Source organism: Leptonotus elevatus, chromosome 5 (genome assembly GCF_054856555.1).
Source record: "Leptonotus elevatus isolate MCC_2025b chromosome 5, RoL_Lele_1.0, whole genome shotgun sequence".
NCBI lineage: Eukaryota > Metazoa > Chordata > Actinopteri > Syngnathiformes > Syngnathidae > Leptonotus > Leptonotus elevatus.
The window spans coordinates 19,275,648-19,295,000 of record NC_141243.1 but is presented as its reverse complement, the minus strand read 5'-3'; the positions used below and the strand labels follow the sequence as shown (position 1 = coordinate 19,295,000).

Here is a 19,353-nt window from a genome sequence, read left to right as displayed (position 1 = left end):
ATCTGGAGAGACACAGCCAGTGTTGAAAGGAAACAGGTGAGGGCTCCCAGTTGAGGAAATGTTATGTATGCAGTGAATTCTTGCCTCTTTTGTAGTTTTTTTTTCTTCTTCACACAGTTAGTAAGGAGTTTGTTTACACAAACCTGTTCTTTGCCTTTCATGGTGTGCCAAGCTTTACAGTGTGCACTTGTGCATTACTGTTGTAGCACTCAATTCCTTTTTCAGCCAGTTTATGTTCTCATGTTCTTTTCCTGTTGCTCTGGCTTCAGCATGATCATGCTCTACCCCTCCCCCTGGCTGTTATTCGCTCCACTCATCTCCTCTCCGTGTAGCTCTTGTTCAGCTTCCTCATTACTCTCTCACTCTTCTGTTTGTGTGGGTGTGCATTAATAGGCGGGACTTTCCGCTGCTCGTATGTGATTGGCTGGCACGGACCTACAAGGGCTGGCTGTGCACTGTGCAAGAGAAAAAGCACGGGAGGAGGGGGGGGGGGGAACTCCAGCAGGCTGGGGTCAGGGGAGAGTGGAGATGGAGTGCGTGGGTGTTTTTGTTTTGAGATGGCAGGAGAGGAACGAGTCTCCTGGTCTGTCAGCGGTATCGTCAGCTCATGGGCCCTGACTTACGTGCTGGCGACCGTTCTCGTTTTCTTCCTCTGTTCCGCTTCTGCTGTGTACAGCTGAGCTTCCCGCTTTTCCTCCTCTGCAGCTCTGGCTGCCCTCGCACCCAAATGCAGCCCACCCCTTGCTCTCTGAGTATGAGCTTCTATTAGGGTGGAGGCGCTGCCAAGGGATGTCGCTGCTACCGCCTGCACGAATCCTTAAAAAAACAATACCGGCATAGGAAATGAGGAATAGCCTTCTTTGGTGATGGTGAGTTGCTTTCTGTCAGACTTTTGGAATCACCGAGTACGTAGTTATGGTGTTTTGTGATACTTTCGACTTGTGATAAGCAGATGCAGGGCAAATATGTCAAAATGTCGTGATAGCTCAAGATGACGAATAGTACCACGCACCTGCCAATTGTTTGGCACATTGGCAGGTAACAGCCATCTTGGTTTAAAAACAGAATTCCATCCTCAAGTTACACATTGCTGGCATACAGAATGTTGATGTCGTGATTGCTAAATTGCAGCAAATGCCACTGGATGCTTGGAGTCACATGACCACCCAACTTTTCTCTTGCAACTTGTACCAGATAATGGTTTGAGTCTGTGCTATTATGTTATTCATGTTGAAACATGTATCCAGGAAGATGTGACAAGACGTGCGAAAGTATGTGTTATGACTCACACATTTGCAAAGCTTAAGGCTTGGTTGCTCTACATCTCATTTGTGTCACGCTCACACAGTGAGTTATCAGTTGTTGCTTTTAATATATACCATTGTGCTTGAAAGTTTACATACCCTGGGGTATGTAAACTTTTGAGCGTACTTGTATGGTGAGAAAAGGGCTTAAAAGAATACTTGACTCATTGAGCCATTTCCAGCAGTAAGAAGTTAATATTTTGCCCAGAATTAATTTGATAACTTAATTATTTTTCATGTACAATTAATAACTTTAAAAACAAAATTTTCCACTTGCTGTCGACATCACCTGTCCTGAGGAAATAGGTAACGACCAATCACGGCTCACCTGTTTTCTGGAATTGGTCAGCAAGCTGAGCATGATTGGCAGTAAGTGGCAAAATTAAAATTTTAATGGTATTATTTGTTCATAGAAAGATAATGAAGTTATCACATTAATTACAGACAAAATATTATCTTTCTATGGTTGAAAATGGCTCAATGAGTCAAGTAACCCTTTCATGCCTATAAAACCCAAAATATGTGGCAATTGTTTTGATATTTTCAGGGGTTGAAGTTGACATGACTAGAGATGGGCATGTGAATTTTGGTGACGATTCATCGCATTTTTGTGTCATTAAGCGACATTTAGCTTTTGTACATTTACCATTGTGTTTACAAACCCCAAGCATGACTTACTATTCAGAACCATTTCTACACACTATTCGTGTTTTCTTCAGTCTCTGCCTGTCTCATTGTTGTGTGTTAGATATACAGTATTGACCACAACAGAGCTACCCCTCCACTCACACTGGTTATATTTTCTCTGAAAAAAAAGATGCTCATAATCATTTCACTCTTACAAATCTGCCTTAGCTGTTGTGCTACAGAATAATCTGCATAAAGCCATGGCTTTGCATTTCGCAAAATAGATTTGCGTTGATGATGGTTTGATGCCTCTCTGAACAATCCTCATCCATTAGATTCTATATATATATATATATATATATATATATATATATATATATATATATATATATATATACCTTGGGAAATGTTGTTGATATCACATATTCAATTCTACATTATTGGTTGATGCACTAAATAATGTGTGAAGAATAAATTAGGCATAATATTCACACATTATCGTTTGATAGGTTTCCCTCGTCGTGCTTTCACGCTTAATTTGCCTCCAGAGTCTTGGAAAACGCCATCTGACCATCTGGAGCTGTCTGTTCAGAGGACCACCAGGCTCCCGAGTGCTCCATGAGCTGATAGAGCCATCTCATTTGTTGGTTTCCATCCTGATACGGTCATCTTTGTTTTGTCTTGCGCACATTTTCGGCTGCCAGAAAGTGCACTCTGCGCAGCGTGCTTCCTGACTGTAACCTAGGCCCGCCATCTGCACTTCAAAAATTTGTTGGGTAGATACTAGATAGAAGTTGGCCCATGTTGGCTGCCGAGCAGACACGTGCTTGCTGAAAAGGTGCATTCGTCCATCAAGGGACACGTCACGCCTTGTGCGGAGAAAGGCCTCTGTTTGTTGGCCGCCATTCTGAGGCTGTGTTGCGCTGCTTGGCCACAACTGAGAACTAATGAGGCTTCCTATCATGTGTGCCCAGAGAAAACACTCTGTTCCTCCCTCCCCACCTCCTACATGTCCAGGCAGGCTGGAAGATCTCCCCTGCAGCCTCTTCACCCCTCATTAGTGCCTCTTTTGAATGCCATGTTTTTCACTCTCACTTAATTCTGTTACTTTCTGCTCTGTTGCATCTTTCCCGTCAAATATTCTGCATGCTAATTGTTTCCTTACAGTGTAAGGAAACAATTAGCAAGCACAATATTTATTAATATTTATATAGACTTCATATATATTTATATAGACTTTGCGAAGTATAGTGTTGAGTGTAAGGCTTACACTCAACAGTATACCCCGCAAAGTCTATTGGTAGAACCACCAGTTGCATCGAGGAAACTCCATTTGTTCCTTGTTTATGCCCACTGTTTTCAAATAAAGCTGCAGTTTGTCAAACAAAACAATTGTTATTTTTAGCACAGTCACAAATTACTGCTCGTTCTGCTCCTTGTTTTCAATTTCCTTTCCACCCGCAGGGCATCTGGCGTATTCCAGTAGATGAGATTGATCGCCCAGGAAGTTTTGCATCTCATATGAACCGATCCATTGTCCTCTTGCTGGAGGTGCTATCACAGCTTAAAGATCACGACACCTTGCTAAAAGTGTCTTTCATGCTGCAGAGAACCCCTGACCAGGGAAAGTAAGAGCCCATTTCCTGTAGCACTGCTGTGTTTGTTATAGACTTAATGCTCATGTATTTCTTTTGTCATCTCTCCTTCCCACTCACTTCCTTCTCTCCTCTTTGAATCCATCAAGGAAATATTTACGTGATGTTGATCGCCAGGTTTTGGCCAAGAGAGCCTTTTTCCTAAATGTAAAAGTCCTGGAGGACAATCTGAACAGTCTCACTGGGGTAAGAAAGTACGCCTTGCTGTATTTCCTTAACTCATTTGCTCCTAAAAAACATATAAACACGTTCTATTTTAAATATTACCATGCTCCAAAAGACGTATTTATATGTATTTAAATGGGTTTTTTTTATGCTAGAGCATACAGAAGGCTTTGACTCAGCCTCTGAACTGAAGAGAATGCTTGAAATAATGTTAGTTATTACAAAAACGGCCAGAAGGTGACAACTGAGTATAAGAGATCAACCAGGGCCATGTTGCAAAAAGCTCTTCCCCCCACTGTTCTATACAGATTTGTGAATAATGATGAAATTTAGCTATATTCTAATGCTAATTGCTGCAAAACGGAAACAAATAGAAATAAACTTTTTTTTTCCTGATGAAAGAAGAGACTCTAATCTTTCTTTTGGTACACAATATTCTGAGGGCCTTGCAAAATCAGTCAAAATCCAGTAAAACTGCCGGGAGCGAAGGGGGTTCCTTCAGTAAAAATGGCTGGGAGTGAATGAGTTAAAGGAGAAGTCAACCCAAAAAAAGGTTTCTCGACAATAATATGTTCTATGCAGCCCCACGTATTCTGGTTAATGTTGCGTTGAGTTAAGCAGCAAAATCCAGCAGTTTTTATCAATATCAGAAGGCGGCCAATTTTGCCACTTGCTGTCGAGTGAAAATGACATCACAGTTGCGTAGGTCTCAGGTAACCAATCACAGCTCAGCTTCAGAAAACAGATGAGCTGTGATTGGTCGTTGCCTGAGCCCTCAGCAACTGTGATGTCATCTTCAGTCGACAGCAATTGGCAAAATGGCCGCCCCCTGAGATGGGGGGGAAAAAACGGCTGTATTTTGCTGCATAACTCAAATTCCACAAACGTAATATTCATCAGATGTTCGTGAGATCACATATAACGTATTCTTGTCAAAAAATTTCCTTTTGCTGGTTGCGACTGAAGTTCTTTTGTCTTTCAGGTGCAGCTTCCCAAAGCAGCGACCCCCTCCATGGGGGAGATGACCACCACGGCCGCATCCAGCAGGCCAAGTTCAGAGGACAGCAAACATGCAGCGCCCAAGAAACCCGTGCTCACAGAGGGGACTTGTACTACTGACACAGCACGCAAGGAAGCCTCCCAACCACAGATTCCGCCACTGGCACCATCTGCAGATAAATGCGGCAAGGTCGAGAATCAACCTGGAAAGGTGGAGCCTGCTGGGTGTGAGGGGCACAGAACCGGCCCAGAGGAGCCAATGGATTTGGAATCTGGACATTGGAGGAGACCATCGACGACCACAGATACTCCAGACAGGGGAACAGAGGCGCAGATCTCTCTGGGCGTAATAGAGCCGCAGCAAAGAGTGACTGACAACAGCCGGACATCAGAGCTGTCACTGGAGGAGCTCAGTATTAGTTCCAGGCAGCAGCAGCTTCAGTCGGCGGCAGGCAAGGTCACTTTGGCAGCTGGCGGCACTGATCAAGGTTTACTCCGAAGACCCAGCAGAAAAAGGAAACTTTTAGAGGATGTGGAGTCTGGAAAAACCCTACTCCTTGACGCCTACAGAGTGTGGCAACAAGGCCAGAAAGTGATGACCTATGATCTAGGTCGCATTGAAAAGATCATGTCAGAGACGTACATGCTCATCAAACAGGTAAACGTGCTTCAGATGTGCCACACAACACGTGCACGGGTGTGTTGCACCTGCTATAATTCTTTCAGATTCTGCAGAGTCATGTAAGCTTTTTATGACCTCTTAGATGAAATTACTCCTCACAAGCGCCCGTAAAACACTTTCCAGTTTTTGAACAATGTGACAGATTTGGATGAAAAACACTGATTGGTTGGATCTCTCTTGCCCAATTTAATTCTTTAGGATTTTACTGTTCTTGCTGATGCAAGTCAGTGGGCTTGAGTCTAAAGTAAAATCGACAGTATTGTTGTTGGTTCGAGTCAACTATTGCTGAATAGATTTCTTTCAGGTACTACGACTTCTTTCCACATCTCAAAAATGTACATGTTGAGTTAATTGAAGACTGTTTACAGGTGTGATTGGCTACATGTACTCTGCGATAGCCGATTAGGATATGCTGTAACTCATGTGCGACTCTAATGATCGATGGATGGAACACCAGCAAATATAAAATCTGCCTAATCAAAGCTGAATCCTCCAATGAAGATTCATCATAGATTCGAATGTTACAGTTTTCTGACCGTACAATACTGTGGCTTCAGAACAGCCCGAACAAGCTTATTGAGCTGCAGATCAATGTTAGCCCCACAGAAATTATTGCCATGGCAATGGAGTGGGAAGGCCGTAGAGAGAGAGGACGATGAGAACAACTAACTTCAGCAAGAATGCAGCACCATACAGTTGTTTATTCCCCCCAATGTGACAATGTCCTCTTTTGATTTTATATACTATATATAGTAGGGGTGTGCCAAAAAATGTATTCTCATTTAGTACGATTCAGAATCGATTTTAAATGTCCCAAAATCGATTTTATTTAAATTATTTTATACTGTCTTGCCTTTGTCTGTGTATGCCTTTATTTGGAGTGCTGTTCCTGTTGTACCCGGTTTGGCCACTGAGAGGCAGTGTGGTTTCACGCGGTCTAATACACTGTTAAGTCGTAGCCACATTAGAGAGTAGAAGGAAAAAGTCACGATCAAGTTATTCCAATAAAATTGTTTTTGTTTTTGTCAGAATGGAGCCGTTCTTTTGAGTGACAAAAGTGCTGTGAGTAGCGCGCTAATTAGCATTAGCGAGTCTGACTGGAGTAGAGCATTACAATTCCTTGCACATCTATAGATTGAAGCAAAAATCATTGCCAATTAAATCATTCTGAATCGAAAAACTTTCTTAATCAAAAATTGATTCTGAATCGAATCGGATCGTGAGACATTCAAAGATTCCCACCCCTACTGTAAAGTACGACAAACTAACTGTGCTTCAAGGTCTTATTTTCCATGTCACATTGTTTTTATTTATAATGTATTCATATTTTGCTTCTGCGTATTTCCAATGATCTCTGTTGCAGTTCTCAGACCTGTACTGCACATGAATGAATGAAGAATGAAATGAATGAAAATTTTAGAGGGCACAGGGAGGTAAATTACAGTACAACATATTTTTGTAGTGATTGAATTCACAATAAAATGTGATTTGTTTGAAGTTATTTGGTGTATCAGCTACTATATTGGAATAATGAAACGATTGAAAGTAGAGGTATGGAAGCTATTGGCAACATCAGACAAAAGTCTACCCAATCCCACCTTTTGGGGGATGGCTCTGGATCTGCTACATCCAACAGCCTGCTGGAAGGAACATTCTAGCCGTTTGATCACCATTCCTGCTAATTGCACCATGTCTTGATGAAGCCGAGCTCGACATGCTAAGCGTCCACTCAAAGCAACCGCTGCAAAGAGTGCCCAACTCCTCTGGTTCTCCCCATCAATCTACTATTGACAATTTGTCACTCTTATAAAGCTGGAAATCAATAGTGGTTTGGTATTTAGAACCATTTGACAAATACAAGCGTGTGAATTGAACGAGATTTGTGAAGAGGAAACCTAAATTAATCTCTTGTTCCTCTTCTTGTTTCAGGTTGATGAGGATGTGGCTCTGGACCAGGCTGTGAAGTTTTGCCAGATACAGTTGGCTACTTCTGCCCAACGACAGGTACATCCAGCTCATCTCTCTTACTCACTGCGCGTTCACACTCCCGCAGGGTGAACATGCATTCGGTCATTTCAGTTGGACTTGAATTCACACTAAAAAGTTATCGTGCCCGGTGAGGTTTACTGCGACAGTATTTTAGTTACAAAATGAACAGTGATTCCTAGCAAACAATTGAGCACAAATGACAGCAGATGACAGGGTTAATCTAGAGCTATTAATTGTAGTAATTGATTATCAAGTTAATTGTTAATTGACAAAGTAATTGTTTAGAGCCATTGTTTAATTTAAAATGGTCCAAATCCTCCAATTTTAGTCTCTCAACAATTATTTTTCTCCGATTTCTGTAGCCCATCAGCGTAGACTGATTATCTTTTGTATTTAATAAGACATTTGCAAACATTTACTTTTACTTTGAAAAACAATGACTGAACCAGTGATTGAATTAGTTTGAAAAAGGTCAGTTAGTACAACATCAATTCTTATTCATATTGCTGTAGTGTAGTGACGTTTTGTTGGTTTTTATCACACCAAAAAATACTAACAGTAATTGGGGGAGGGGGTTTGTAATACACTTTAATGCAAAATAAAATGTTATCCCATTATTCGATTAATCGATAGAATAATAGATTCTAAAAATAATTGATATTGACAGCCCTACATTAATCTAGGACAAATTCCCACAGACAAGCTCTTAAAATCTTGTCAAAAGCCTTCTCAGAATAGTGTTATAGTAGTAAGGAGAACGCCAATTTTCTTCCATTTTTCACTTTTGGTGTAGTAGCAAAGCGTCTTGTTTTGGCCCCCAAAAAACATTAGCCTGTATTGAGCATGTGAGTATTTCATCTTGTGCGTCATGAGGTAAATTTTGCCAAACGTATTAATAATTTGGTAATCCCCAGACTTATTCAAGTAGATACCAGCGCTAAATATAACCCAGTGAACCTCCCTGTTGACACTTGTGCCTGACTCGCTACTTCCCATTATGTCATTGATCTCAGCAAACAGCGCTTTGCCGGTCACTCTACAAACCATCTGGTCAAAGTGAGCGTTTTTCATTGCTTTACTCAAGGAGACACTTCTAAAAGATAGAATATAGAAAGATAAACCGACCATATTGTATTCAATGCCTTATTTGTTCTGCCCATGGCCCGTGACTCGTCTCCAGCACGTCCTAATAAGAGGAGCGTGTGCATCTGGCAGCCTCCTATTTCTGCAGCCAAATCTCACAGCTGGCTATGTGGAATCATTGCGCCGCCTGCTCTCGTCGCAAAGTAGCAAATGTAAGGAGACACCTCTGCACTTCAACGAGAAAATCCTCTCCCTGCTTCTTTTACACATTCGCACATTCTTCCAAGCCCACACAAGTACAGGTGCCTGCATGGGTTGGTAGCACTGAAGATGAAAATTGGTTGTCTTGTCCGGTTCTAGCCAAGGATTGGTTAGTTATGGGGTCACTTTTTAAATCTTCATGTATAATATTCCATGAAGAATTCAGCCATTCCTTTCACTGCGACAACATTAAATACAATGGAAGCAAATACACATGCATCCAAAGTTAAACTACCGATTCATCTGCTCGCCTTAAAGATCGCTTTATTGGGATCAAGGGTGGGCTGAAGCTTGTATCAGCTGACTTCAGGCGAGAGGTCGGGTGCAACGTGGACTCATTACGATGCAAAAATCTAACTACAGTGCAACCAATTCAAGTAACCCAGCCTGTCTTAATTCAATCAAATCTCACATGATCAACAAGAGATGAATTAAATACTCCAACCCTACACATCATTTCAATGGGAGACAGGTGTGGACTGCTGGCAGGCACACTTTTACCATGTAGTCACTAGGGCTGGGAATCTTTGACTGTCTCACGATTCGATTCCGATTTCTGGGTCTGCGATTCGATTCAGAATCGATTATCGATTCCGAGCGATTTTACAATAAATTATTTGATTGACGATGATTTCTGCTTCAATTTATAGATATGCAAATAATTGTCATGATCTACTCCAGTCTGACTCGCTAATGCTGATTAGCACGCTACTCGTGGCACTTTTATTACTCAAAAGCACTATTCATACAAAACGCTTCAGGAATGTATACAGAGAAGCGTCTTAACATCCTACACTGCAAAAAAAATATATATATATTATTGGAATAACTTGATCATGACTTTTTGCTTCTATGTGGCTACAACTTAACAGTGTATCAGAACGATCGGAACCAGACTGCCCCTGAGTGGCCAAATTGTGTACAACATGAACAGTGCTCCCAATAAAGGCACACATAAACAAGGGCTAGACGGTATAAAATAATTGAAATAAAATTGATTTTGGGACCTTTAAAATCAATTCAGAATCATACTAAATGAGAATCAATTTTTTTTTTGGGAGGGGGGCACACCCCTAGTAGTCACTAACAAATGCACAATGTGTGGTTGGCATTGTCTTACTGAAATAAGATGGGACGTCCCTAAAAAGACATTGCCCGGATGGCAGCATATGTTTCATAGCATTCTGCATTAATGGTGAATTGCCAAAATGTGCAGGTTACACATGCCATGTGCACCAAAACACCCTCTTACATCACAGATGCTGTCTTTTGGAATGTGTTCTGATGACAACCCAGATGGAACTTGTCCTTTTTGGCCTGGAGGACACAGAGCCAATGGTTTCCAAAAATCATTTAAAATGTGGACCACAGTTTTGCGTCAGTCCATCTCAGATGAATTCGGGTTCATACAAGATGGTGGATGGCTGTTGTTGATATATGGCTTTTGCTTTGCATGGTAGAATTGTTGCTTTCATTTGTCGATTTAGCAAGAAGCTGCATAAAAAGCTGTGTGAACTGAAAATGTTTTTCTCAAAGTGTTTCTGAGCCCACGTGGTGATATATTTTACAGAATGGTGCCAGTTTGTAATGTAGCTGACATGCAGAGATCCTCCAGATTCTCTGAATATTTAGATGACATTATGGAACTTGGATGGTAAAATCCCTGAATTCCTTGCAATTGTATTTTGAGAAACGTTAAACGGCTGGACTATTTGCTCAGGCAGGTGTTCACAAAGTGGTGACCCCCGCCTCATCCTTGGTTTCCATGTTTTTGGAGCGTTCCTAAATGTTCACGTTCTTTTGTTGCCCCTGTCCCAGATTCAAAATGAGAGAATATTTGCAGAAGCAAAACAAAAATGTAATTATCTTGACTCTTGTCTTTATAATGTCTTCCATTGACTAAAGATTGAAAATGATTTGCAAATCTCTATTTATGTTTTTCACAACATCGCACTTTATTGGAATTGGGGTTTGTACAAGATGATCCATGATGTTATTTATTTGACACGCTCCAGCAGATTCAAAAGACTTTTGCACAAGAGCTTCGCTGTTGCCAAATATTTTGTACTTGCGTCATTCATTTGTAAAAACACATGTTCTCGGGTTGGTGGAGTGTCCATCAACATTGTGTCCCAGAATGTCAACAAAAGACACCCCAGGTTCATAAGCTCCTTCTATTCTCTTCCTTATCGTTCCCATCCATTTTCGAAACGAGGATGAGAGAAAGTATTCGTTTCTGCTAACTGTGCTCCGCTGTTGCCATGGCAGCAGCTGTGGGAGCCGGCCTACTGTTGTCACAGGTTGTTTGTGCAACTCTTGTTTTGTAAGTGGTCCTCGAAAAGACCGGAATTCTGGAATGGAAAAGGGAGGGATTCAAACCTGGGACAGCGTCGTCGAGAAGTGATAAGTCTTACTGGAGACGCGTGACTTATTTGGCTTCCTCTTTCTGTGTCCCCCGCAGCCCCTGAGCGACGCCCCTACCACGCCTAAATACAAGGAGCACCGAGATCTCTTCTTCCCTGCCCCCCTGCCAACGCCGGTTCTGCTCAGCCACGCCGCGTGCCTCCCGTTGTCCAACCAGGACGGCCAAGCCAAAGTGATGTTTGAGCCCCTGAGCAAGTTCCCCAGACCTCAAACGTCGGGCTTCCATGACCCGCAGCCACAGAGGAGGATGGCTTGCCACCCCGCGGCAGCAGCAGCTTTGTCTTTCCTACAACATGCAGGTACAATCACATCCACTTCCTCACATGCATTTGAAATGGACCACGAAAGGTTGGCGTCTGTTACTAGAAGCTCTAAAATGGACCAGCAGAGGGCGCCGGTGTACCTCTGCAGCTCTATTACATAATAGCCTGACAGTCTTCATTATGCCTACAGTTCATTTTACTCTGTGACACAAGGGTTTGGCTTCTTTCATTTATTTTTATATTGTCATAAAATGTTATATGTATATGATATGTGTAAGTTAATTTGATGTGGGAATGCTTATGTTGTTGTGATTTTTTTTTTTATTCTCCACACTTTTTTGCCGTGTAACAACTCCCACATAATGCTTCCGATTGACGCCGTTCGAATTTCAACTTGCTTCAAAAATTCATGCCATCTTGGCAATATATTGTCTGATTCCACATTACTTACAGTATTGGCACAATTTAACGTCAACTTTTCCCCATTTATTTTCAATGGGACTGACATTGAACTTTTTCCAAATCCCACTTTCCACGCCCACTTCCATACATACAACTGATCATCATTACCAGGTGTCTGATACTGCTTGATTGCACAGTTGGTGAAGTGCCTTGTCCAGTTACCAGGAGGTTGCAGGATCGACTGTACATCGCAAATATATCCATGGCCATTTTAAGTCAGTGGTGTCAAAGTCGTGCATGTTTTAGCGTTCAACACATCTGATTTTATATTTAAGTTCATCAGCAAGCTCTGCAGGAGCCTGATAATTATCCTGATCATTGAATCAGGTGTGTTGGAGTAGAGAAGCCTCGAGAACATGCATGGCTCAGGACCTCGAGGACCGGATCTTGACACACGTGTGCTAAGTAATAAACATGTATACCAACTGACTATCATATCAGGAAATGAATTATAATCGCACTGAAATGCAGGTTAGCTTTCAGCATCAAATGACACTTTTCAAAATAAATACGCCATTAGCCATGAATTTGAACAAGTCAAGTTAAGTCAGTGCTTAGAGCCACAGCGAACCTGGGTTCGATACCAACTGACTATCATATCAGGAAATGGATTATAATTTCTCTGAAATGATTAAATCCCACCTTAGACAGACTGCAGTTCAAGTTTTCTTTTCTATTCATTTGTAATTTTCACATAATTTATCAAAAAATTTACTTCAAAAGCACGTGCATTTAGCTAATAGCATTCAGCCTTTCAGCATTCCCACACAATTTCGGTAGAAATTGCACTTTGTCTATTTACTAGTGCACTCTCCCTAAATTCATTTAAGAATTTCAGTTATGGCAAGAATGTGTCACTTCATTAGACAGTTTTGTGTTTTTAGTCACAAAAACGCAGTTCAGATGTAAATGAGGGCCAATTGGACATTGAGAGGGGAGATTCGAATCCCAAACCTCAGAAATGTAAAATAGTCATACTAGCCGCTGCCAAAATACTGAGCAATAACAACAAAACATTTTTATGGGGGGTATAAAATAAACGTGAGATGCCACTAGATGGCAGCGAAGAGCTTCTACATATCCAGTAGATTGCAGCTGATTGATTCCATTTTTTTTCTTTCCTAATGAAATGTTAATGTGGAACTCTTGGCCTAACAGAGATTAATTTTTCACTGTTTGGTAGATTATAAGTGTTTTTTGTTGTTGTTTTTTATAGTCGCGTCAGGAAATTGAGTCAAGAGTTTATATCGTAAAATATTTGCATGCTCATACACAAGCATCAAAAAATGTTGGAAAATGTTCTGTTTGGCTCCAACAAGAGCTGCGGGGGACTTTCTTATTTCTTTAAAAATGTCATCAAGCGTAAATTGCCTTTTGAGATTCTTAGAATATTGACGTCAGTTCTTGCTATAGCCAAGAAACATTGTGTTCTGTGTCTGTTGTTGCATCTAATCGATAAAATGATCGGTGGTGAATTATTATTCTGATGTCTTCTGATTTATTTACAAATCAGCAGAAATGATCCGAGTGTGGATTGTAACAAGTTTTTGTCGCTGCTTGCGTTTCCCCCCACCCACCCCAGAGGAGCGCGAGGAGCCCACAGAAGGCCTCTTGTACCGACAGCAGGAATCGCACCTGTGTCAGCAGATGAAACTGGCCAGCGTGTCGCAGGCGCGGGAAGCAGCAGTCGCCGCTGGCTGGTTCCGGGAGGAAACGGCCACATGTAGCAGCAGCAGCAGCACGCAGCAATGTCCAGGTCAGCAACGCAACAGGAGCGTTCAAACAAGTGCAAGAGCACTCCTCACCCTGTGAACTCGTCGGGTTTCCATCCAATTGTTTCGCATTTTTTAAGCCAATTTGCTGAAAATGTGCAAAACGGACTTCTGTTCTTCTTTTGCGAATATTGAGCTGTAGGTGGCGGTATACACCATTGAGATGTGATCCACAAGTCATTTAAAAGTAAAAGAAGAACACCAGGAAGCGACTGCGCCCGTGCGATGACGGCGTATGAGTTTACTTTTGTAATTCTTGATAAACCACGGCGTTTCTTTGCTGTGTTCCATCTAAAATAGCATTCATTTTTGCTTCTTTAATTCATTCCAAAAAGATTTCTGTTTCGTCATCCCCCCAAACATAACTTACTTAATCGTCCGACATTGCTTTGTGACTACAAACGTACGTGTGACGTAATATTTGGTCAAAACGTACGACGTGTATCCGGTCTTGCCAGCGGTTATTTGCAAAACCTTTTTCCATCGCCAAAATTTGCATTTTCCTTTTTTCGATCCACCCCCTCTAAGCGTAAAACTTTTTTTGCGAATGTTTGGCCCTTTTTCGAATTTCTAACGTTTTCATTCCGTTTTATTTTCGCATTTCTTCAAAATTCTAATAAAAATGGGTGGATTGGAAACCCAACTAGTGATACAAGTCATCTGCTGTACTTTATAATGGCCAATGTCAAACGAGCAGCGTTTTATAGCGCAACTGTTCTTACACGGTGGCGCACATTACAAAAAAGAAATAAGATCGCTGGTGAAATAGAAGTAAAAGGCAACATTTTGTATAAGGTGATATTGTTTCATGTTCATCCTCACTGTCTTGATAAGGCACTTTGAACATGAAAGCTTTTGTGTAGTTATGTTTGTATTTTTACATTGTTCTTAATTGTTCTTAACGACTATAAAAGTGGGTTGCGAGTTAGCAACTTAAATGATCCTTTCGATCACGGGTGTCTAAAACTCGAGGCTGTGAAAGTATCACTGATCTTTTTGATCGTTTGATATATTTCAGGCTTTAAACATAAAGCTATAAAATTTTATTTTTTGTGAAGAATCAACACCAAGTGGAACAAAAATGTATACGATATTTAAAAATATATATATTATTACCCAAAAAAACTGAAACAAAGAGTGTGCAAAAATATTCTTATAAAATATTACATACTATAAAATATTCTTTTTATATCCTAATCTTGCTTTAGACTTCTCCCCACTTGCGTTCCTTGGACTTCATGATGTCGTTTGCTCCTCGTTACTCTTTTAGCAAACATCTGAGACATCACGGAACAGGCGCATTCATACTGAGACAAGATTACACACACACACACGTGGACCCTTTTTTACCATCAACAGCCATTTAGGTCAACATTGGATCATTCAGACAACGGGGAAATTCTAGGAACTTTCTGGCTGCACTGAGAGAAAAGGGGGAGACAATTTCATGTGCCCTATTTTTCAGTTATTGATTTGTTTAAAAAAAATTAAATATTGTATAAATTTCATTCCACTTCACAATTGTGTTCCGCTTGTTGTTGATTCTTCACGCAAAAAAAAAAAAATTCTGCCTTTGTTTGAAGCCTGAAATGTGACAGAGGGTCAGAGTTCAGGTCAGTGCAAGGCACTGTAAATTGGATCATTTTTCTATACTAAAATACAGTTTTTGCTTACCACTATTTTCCATAACCTCTGATATCCTCTTCAATATTTTATTAAAAATATATGCTGCTGTTCTACTGCCCGAAGACAGCTGGGATCGGCTCTAGCAACCCCCGGAATAAGCGTTTTGGAAAATGGATGGTAATTTGGTTGGTTGTGTGTTCAAAAGCTTGGGCGTCACTCCCAGCCATTTTCACTGAAGCAACCCCCTTTGCTCCCGGCTGTGTTACTGGATTTTGAATGATTTTGCAAAGCCCACAGAATACTGTGTTCTTTTGCTATAAAAACATGGAACCTACAAAATAAAGATTAGAGTCTTTTATTTCATTAGTAAAAAGTATATTTGTATCCGTTTTGCAGCAATCAGCGTTAGAATATAGCAAAGTGTCATCGATATTCACAAACCTGTTGAAAACACTAGGGGAAAGAATTTTTGCAACATGGTGCTGGTTGATCTCGTATACTCTACCGCCACCTGCTGGCCATTTTTTTGTAATAACTACCTTTGCTTTAAGCCACCTCTTCATGTCAGAAACGGCATCAAAGTCTTTTGTATGCTATTGCATAAAATAAAATAAAAACGTATTTACACGTTTTTGGGTTTGAATGAGTTAGAATATACTTCTTCTTTCTTTTTTTACACTTTTTTTCATGGTACAAGTTGGTTTCTCTGAGGTTGTTGAAGTATAGCAGCGGCAAATGTGTTGTGTGCATGTTTGTCCGCAGACCAGCAGCACTACGCCAGCAGTGATCTGTCAAAGCTTCCGGACCCCAGCCGAATCCGCTCCCGGGTCCCGCCGAACATGCCAAAGCTCTTCATCCCCTCCACTGTCACCAAGTTCCCCCCAGAAATCACAGTCACGCCCCCCACCCCCACGCTTCTCTCCCCCAAAGGCAGCATCTCGGAGGAAACCAAACAAAGGCTCAAGGTAGGATTGGGAAGGCCACTTTTGATTCCGCTCACGACTGACCCCGACCGTCTGCCCCCCGCGCAGAACGTCATCCTGTCGTCGCAGTCTGCCGCCACCGTCAAGAAGGACACTCTGAGCCAGCCCTCCCTGGAGGTGCAGGAGACGTCCAGCCAGGAGTCGTCGCTGGAGAGCGAGTCGGACGAGGAGGACGACGACTACATGGACATCTGAGGCTCGACAAAGCAGTTTCTTCGGCATCCTTCGAATCTGACCCGAGGTTCGTGTGTACTAGCGCGCTTATTGTCCTCACTAGTAAGACAAGAGACTCGGCACATAGCATTTAGAAGTTCCGGATAGCGACATGTTAAAACTCAAAACTGCATGACGAGCAAGTGCCTTCTTTTTAAAAAGTACAAACTTTTGCTGCCATTTTGACCTCGCAACTGAAATATTGAATATATTCCACCAGGTTATCACACATTTAACAGCAGAGCTTATTTTGCACTTAGTTGACATCCCACGAACTGCAAAAAAACGGCGTACGGTCTGTTGGTCGCACTAGTAGAATGGCTTTGGCATACTAGTAGGACACGTACATGCCACTAGCGTGGCAAACTGCACGAGTTGGCAAATGTGTGCTGCTAGTACTACCAGTGACATTATCAAATGTTACTAGTTACCCTCTTGCGCCTCACTAGTAGTAGCATGCATGTCAACTAGTGCGCTCATTCTCAATCAAATGACAAATTAAATACAGTAGCGTCGTGTTCAGGAAAATAACGTGCCTGCAAATCACTAACATTATACACATCCATTTTCGTGGCCGCGGACATTATACACAATTAAAAAAATGTTTTTTACTAAAACGTTAATGACAACTGAAGTGTACTTTCAAGTACCACTAGTAGTACTAGTACCACACTGAGAATCACTGATTGAACTAGTGCAGTTTTGACTTACTAGCAAGGACAAAAATTGTACTAGCACATGGACCTTAAACTTCCCATCAGGGACTATTAGTCTAACTTGGACCGCACAGTACATAACGAGTAAGGTCTAATTACATGCCACTAGTCCCAAAGTGGCACTAGTAGTAGAATTACTAGTAAGACCCTCACTCTACTAAGCTGAATTGTCTCACAAGCGAGGACAGAGAGCGTACTAGTACACAGACCTTAAGCTGAATGTCAAGGATATAGAACCTCAAATCATTTCCGTGTTCTCGCGCTATCAGACCGCACACTCCAGGTGTGACCATGCACTTCACTCTTTATGGATGCAATCGTTTTCCCCACTTGAGAGAATGCCGTATTCTCATTGGCTGTGGCCATGTCACAGCGTTGGCCAGCTTGTCCGTAACGTGCCATTTATGCATATCACGGCGGCGCGCCCGAGCAGCCCGGCAGCCGTTTATGCATCATCAGTTCCTCGCGCCACCCAGCTGCACTTTGGCTCGTTCCTTGGGATGAGGACCGACGCCGGCGGCGCTACATTTCAATGGACAACGCGGGTGACGAAAGGACAGTCGCCGCACCACGCCGTAACCTGTAGCACATGGGAAATGTTTACACTCAACATTTGGGTCAGTCGAGCACTCAAGTGTGCTGCTTTTGTACTTCCTGCCAGACTTTGTCAGGAGCGCATCTGTAGCTGTGAGCTTCTCACCAGGGAGACGCCCGCCCCGTCACCAGCACTGATGTGAATGATGTTGAAAGAGGACCTTTTTGTACATATCATAATCCAAATATCTTTGGCAGCCGGTGTGTGTGCGCGCGTGAGAGCTTGTGTGTGCTGGAAGGTGAGACTGGCTTTCATTCCAAACCCTTAAACTAAATGGTCTCAAATTCAACATGCATGCTGAAGTGGTGTCTCGAACCCTGACGTTACTCAGTGGAAGACAACAGAATGTGTTTTTTACTCATTATTTTCTATCCCAAAAAAAAAAGGTGAATGAAACTGTACATGAAAAACTAAATGGATTCATCTTGACAAAAAAACTTTTTGTATTTTTATTTGATGACATGGTTGTTGCGTTGATGTGAGATATTTTTTCAGTTTTGTCTGCTGAGCTTTTGAAAATGTACCACAGCTGAGAGATGAACTTTCTGGCCTCAGTCTATTATGGATGTCGAACCAAAAATATATTTGAAAAGGTGTACTTTGTTTTCCGCTCACATCGAGCAAGGCAGCAGATAAGACGGTGTTTATATCCGTGATGTGTTTGAGGCCTGCGGGAAAGCCGGGAAGACCGACGCTGAGCGCCAGTGGCACCGCAACGCATGCTGACGTGTGACATCTTCGTCAATTATAATCATCTGTCATTTGAAACCAGCTAAATGACATCTTACTGCATGTCGAAGCACTTCCTTTGTATCTTGACTTTCACGTATAAAAACAAAGCTTCCATTCTACAGTATTAAAATGATTGCTACTGTTTAGCCCAAAGGTACCTCTTAACTCCTAATTTATGTATTTGGCCAAATCTTCATTGGGACATGTTTACACTCCTGAAATCCTGAGTCAAGCATTAACTTTTCTAAGGCATGTTCAATAAAAGATAAACCTTCAACTACAAATGGTTTGCAGCTGTTTTCCTCCTCGCATCAAACCAATTACAAGTTGTCATGCAGTCCACCAGAAACACAAGACCTTTCACTTAAAGGGACAAAAACCGATTAATTTCAATAATAAGTTACATCAAATCAACCATCATTCCTGTTACGGATACTCGAACGAGACAAACTTGGTGGGAATGTAGGTTGTTGCTTTCTATTAGTTCACCACTAGATGGCAGACATTCTACACTCTTTAAATGCGTTTTCTTGCAACATTCATACAGAATCATTTGTTTTACAGTTAAGATAAAAAATTATTGACGATAAGGGTTAAAGCCAACTTGTTATTTGTTGATTTGGTATCTTCTGGCTGGAAATGATTCAAAGTGGCAGTAGAGCAGAGGTGGGCAATCTCGGTCCTCAAAGGGCCGGAGTCCTGCAAGTTTTGGAGGTTTCAATGAAATGTTTGAAGCAAACAACAATATTACAGTGATTTTCTTTTTCAGTGCAAAGAGCTCTTGTGCATAAAACTGCTGCAC

At 41.6% G+C, this 19,353-nt stretch overlaps 1 protein-coding gene across 1 annotated transcript in view; it reads left to right on the top strand.

The window, feature by feature from the left end:
• Positions 1-18,835, top strand: part of cabin1 (calcineurin binding protein 1) — a 46,501-nt gene extending 27,666 nt beyond the window's left edge. Inside the window, exons 31-38 of the mRNA XM_086075824.1 lie at positions 3,396-3,559; positions 3,676-3,772; positions 4,734-5,408; positions 7,362-7,436; positions 11,227-11,488; positions 13,497-13,670; positions 16,075-16,277; positions 16,344-18,835. Of these exons, the coding sequence (XP_085931950.1) occupies positions 3,396-3,559; positions 3,676-3,772; positions 4,734-5,408; positions 7,362-7,436; positions 11,227-11,488; positions 13,497-13,670; positions 16,075-16,277; positions 16,344-16,490 (1,797 nt within the window). The 3' untranslated portion in view covers positions 16,491-18,835. The remainder of the gene's footprint in view (positions 1-3,395; positions 3,560-3,675; positions 3,773-4,733; positions 5,409-7,361; positions 7,437-11,226; positions 11,489-13,496; positions 13,671-16,074; positions 16,278-16,343) is intronic.
• Positions 18,836-19,353: the final 518 nt, after the last annotated feature.